Genomic DNA, 4,309 nt, shown 5'->3' with positions numbered 1-4,309 from the left:
GCATCCCTCCCCCCCGCCCCACTCTCCCGCCCCCACTCTGCTTCATGTCAGAACAGAAACGCATCCGTCCTGACGTGCTGAAATATTCATGCAGGAGCAGCGCTGCTCCATCCTCGCGCAGGAGCTAAAGCGGGTGTTTAAAATATCAATTTTTCCGTGTGAATCAATTGCTCCGCGCGCAGCAGAGGAGAGTCCCCCGGCGGCGCCGCGGGCCGGGCCCGGCTGCTCCCCTGCCCGGACACCCGCTCCCCGGCCTTGTCTGCCCTCTGCCCCGCACCGCGCTGGGGCTCTTGTAAAGGAGGAGCATTTCCCCCCCTCTTCCCGCTTTGGGGGTGACAAGTGTTAAACTCAGCCGGTGTCATGATAGATTGCCTCGCGCTCCTCCAGCAGGAGAGGGCTCTTGAGACTGGACATCCATATTTCAGTGCAACACACGGCTCTCTTCAACGGAGCAGCGCCCGGTACATGCAGGGGTTGACTTCAGAACAAAACAGTAGCTATCTGCGCGGGGGGCAGGTGTGGGACAGAGCACGATTTCACTCCGGATCTCAGAGAGCTGGATGCTTGATTCCTGAAACACCATTTACCTCCGGGTCTCAGAGATCTGGATGCTTGATTCCTTGAACACCATTTCACTCCGGATCTCAGAGATCTGGATGCTTGATTCCTGAAACACCATTTACCTCCGGGTCTCAGAGATCTGGATGCTTGATTCCTTGAACACCATTTCACTCCGGATCTCAGAGATCTGGATGCTTGATTCCTGAAACACCATTTACCTCCGGGTCTCAGAGATCTGGATGCTTGATTCCTTGAACACCATTTCACTCCGGATCTCAGAGATCTGGATGCTTGATTCCTGAAACACCATTTACCTCCGGATCTCAGATGTCTGGGTGTTTTGGTTCCTTTAACACAAGAAAGAACCAAAAGGCCCAATGAAGAAGCACCGGTCTCTGATTTCAAGATAGTTGCTTGCAGTGCTGCTACTGATTTATCGGGACTTTCTACAGCTTTCTTGTACCGTTAATGCAGCATCCTGGCATTCCTTTCAATTGCTGGAAAGCGAATGCTAAGGCTGGAAAATGTCCATTTTGTAATGCAACACGCCACCACTCGTTTATTTAACCTCTGAAACAGACAATTTATTGGAGTGAACATACCTGTTAACATATCTCATTTGTCAAGTTAAGTTGTGTGCAATAGTGTAAACTCGGTAGAAGTGCTTGTTTGTGAATTAGATGCTAAAGATGAAATCAGAAGGAAAAAAAGTCTGAGAAGTCTTCATAACTAATATTGGCATGCCTTAAATTAAATCTCTGAATTAAAATTTCTCGTTTGTAAACTTTTGGATGTAAACTTTTAAGTAGGTCTACACTAGGGTACGTGCTGTTTAGTCATGGAGTTAAATCATTTTCACGACACTGATCCCTTCCAGTCGCAGCCAAGAGAAATTCTTCAAACCAGGAATGGAGAAAGTCTGTCCGTTTAACTAAGCAAACTGAACATTAAATCCTTGTTATTGTCGTTGTTGCTCTGCTATTTTACAAAAGTTTTAGATTTTAAATTTAAACTCTTCCAAGTCTCTTTCTCGGTGTGTCCGACTCTTCACGTAGCTAGACAGTCCTTTGCCACGTGGTGGGCTGTTAGGAACAAAACATTTTGCTTCCTGATTTGGGAAAGGCAAGGAAGTCCTTGCTGGAGTCCTGGTGAGACAAGGTTGCCAGCTGCCCTTTGAGCACGCTGGCACTGTTCCCGACTGAGCGTCCCAGGGACCCCGTTTCCAGAATGGCCCCTTTGGTGGTGGCCCAGGAAACTGTGGTGTTGCTCAGGGCTTGGTTCAAAGTACTGTGTCTGAATATGGGGTCGTGAAACACCCCGTCCACCCAGTTCCTGAGGTTGGTGACTGGGGAATCCTGGTGCCTGTCAATGACCCCCACAGGGGCAGACACCGCGGCGGAGGAGGGCACGGCCTGGCGCTTCAGCATGCAGGAAGGGTACTCAGTTTGGTTCAGGGAAGTGGCGGTGTGAGCCAGGGACCAGATCCTGGGCTTGGTCTCCAGGATCTGCTGCCCCTGCTGGAAGCACATTTTGGACTCGCAGCTCCTCTGCCTGGCGTGGATCAGGTCTTGCTCGCACTCGTCCACCACGCTCTTGAGACAGTTTTTAGCTCGCTCCAGGTCTTCCTCCATGGCGCCGGCCGGGATGGGCATCTTGAGGGCAGGCTCCTTGCAGTGGTCGCCGGCACACGTGTCGGCGGCCCGCATCTGGCTGCCCTCCAGGGCTGGGAAGGGCGGCTTCATCTCGCACTCCGAGCTCTCCGACTCCATGGGGTCGAAGTCGTCCAAATCGCTCAGCTCCAGCTCCTTGTCCTCTTTGCTCGCGGGCTCTGCGGGGAGGGGTGGGGGGAGGGGGGGAGTGGAGACAGCAGGACAGACAATAAATGGCCACACGCTGCTTGCCCATAGGGACCCCAACCTGGGAGACCCGGAGAGCTACACCCGCAGAACTACAGCCTGGTAGCCTGCACCAACCTCTGTGCCAACAGGCTGGGCGGCGGGGGGGGGGGGGGGAAGCCCTGTACCAACAGCAGCCTGCTATTCCCAGTACGTCCTAATCAATCATGCGACCCAGAAACACTAGGGATAATGTGCCCATCTTGCTGGGGTCATCTGATCCCAGCGGTCCTTCCTGCCCAAGTGCAGCGGGGGCTGGACCCGATGATCTGTAAGGTCCCTTCCAGCCCCTAACAACTCTGAAAGTCAGGGCTTAACAGGAGCCACTCTAGCTACCCTAGCATTGATGGTTAAGGTACATGGCTAATAAGGTACCCTCGTTTTTCTCGCTCTTCATATTGTCTTCCTGCGACTCTTCCTCCTCCTCTTCCTCGTAGGGTCTCTTCTCCTCCGAGCATTTATTCCTGGGAGGCCAGGTCATCTTGTTCTCCTTCTTGAGCCGGCGCCGGGCGTTGGCGAACCAGGTGGAGACCTGCGTGAGGGTCATCTTGGTGATGATGGCCAGCATGATCTTCTCGCCCTTGGTGGGGTAGGGGTTCTTGCGGTGCTCCTGCAGCCAGGCCTTGAGCGTGCTGGTGGTCTCCCGCGTGGCGTTCTTCCTGCGTGTGCCCCCGTCCATCGTGCCGTACCTGCAGTTCGCGAGACACAAAGGATATCACGGGTAGGCCGGGACAGAGCTGCAGCGGGGTGAGCTTGATCCCTTGGGCGCCCACGGGGAAGAAGACCCCGGCGTGCTGGGGGCACATGAGCTGCACTTTATTTTTTCTAGCAATGTGCAAAGGGCGGGGAGCAGGATTTGGGGGATAAGGACTAAGAGATGGCAACGGATAGCACAGCCTTGAGCAATGATTCAGCCTGGAAACCCGGTTCAGAGAAAGAAGGCATGAACGCACACGCCCGCGTGTTAAAAGGAAAAAAAATGCGCTTGCATTCAATTGAGCAATAACCTTTTGGTGGCATAAATGGGAAAGAAAAATGTTTGTAAAGTCTCCCTTCAGATCCTGGGTGGGAGAAAACCTCAGCCGCTTTAGGCACCCCGCACCCACACAGGCGCCCACTCAAGTTCTGGTCCTGAGCGCTTTGATCACGCTTTCCCGGGTACAACACGTTCAGGTGACCTCAGGGGGTAGCTGTTAATAGAAATATATATTTCCACTTACTGCTTTTATTAGTAATCTCTCCCTACCCTTTTGTTCCTGAAATTGTAAAAACGCCACGCAGATGACACCGGCCTGCACCTGAATATTTAATGCGCATCATCTGGGAAAGGTCAGCGGAGCCCAGTGGGCTTGAAAGGTTGCGATGGTTTAAGTGGTTTGATTCTGTTTTAAACCTAATAAACACGCCAAAGATAAAGGGGCCTTTCGGTTTAACGCCAGGCAGGGGAGGCGAATGGATGCAAGCTCTAGCGAGTGGGAAGCCACCTCTTTGAAAGAAAGGTCGGGGACAGTGGGTTGTATGGACAGACAAGCACGGTTATGGGAAGCAAGGAAGGAAAGAAGGAACAGAACGTTGAAGAAGAGAATAGAACGTTGCGGAACAGACCACGTGGAAGCTGCCTGTCTGATCCGTCCAGGAGCAAGCAGGGAGTTTGCAGCCCCAGGCCGAGGCTGCATGGAAGGAGGGATAATTCAAAGGCTCCAAATGGCCCGGCAGAGCTGGGGGGACTCCTGAACTTGATCCAGGGTTGCTGAAGGGCGGAGTCATATCAGGTCAGACGCCGGGTGCAGGGCACACCCACGCCCCGGGGACAGGGGGCAAGGGAGTGACCCAACCCCCGCCCCTAGCACCCT

The 4,309-nt window shown here is 53.4% G+C and overlaps 1 protein-coding gene across 2 annotated transcripts in view; it reads right to left on the bottom strand.

Annotated features, from left to right (window-relative positions):
- Nucleotides 1-797: 797 nt before the first annotated feature.
- IRX4 (iroquois homeobox 4) overlaps nt 798-4,309 on the bottom strand; it is an 11,661-nt gene continuing 8,149 nt past the window's right edge. Inside the window, exons 5-6 of one of the 2 annotated variants that reach the window (XM_025205406.1) lie at nt 2,832-3,145; nt 798-2,389 (exon numbers count right to left, since the gene is read on the bottom strand). In XM_025205406.1, the coding sequence (XP_025061191.1) occupies nt 1,647-2,389; nt 2,832-3,145 (1,057 nt within the window). In that variant the 3' untranslated portion in view covers nt 798-1,646. The remainder of the gene's footprint in view (nt 2,390-2,831; nt 3,146-4,309) is intronic. The other variant, XM_014520673.2, reaches the window with a different exon arrangement.

The sequence above is a fragment of the Alligator sinensis genome, unplaced genomic scaffold (genome assembly GCF_000455745.1).
Source record: "Alligator sinensis unplaced genomic scaffold, ASM45574v1 scaffold126_1, whole genome shotgun sequence".
Taxonomy (NCBI): domain Eukaryota; kingdom Metazoa; phylum Chordata; order Crocodylia; family Alligatoridae; genus Alligator; species Alligator sinensis.
The sequence above is the reverse complement of the archived record's forward strand: the minus strand, read 5'-3'. Positions and strand labels throughout refer to the sequence as shown.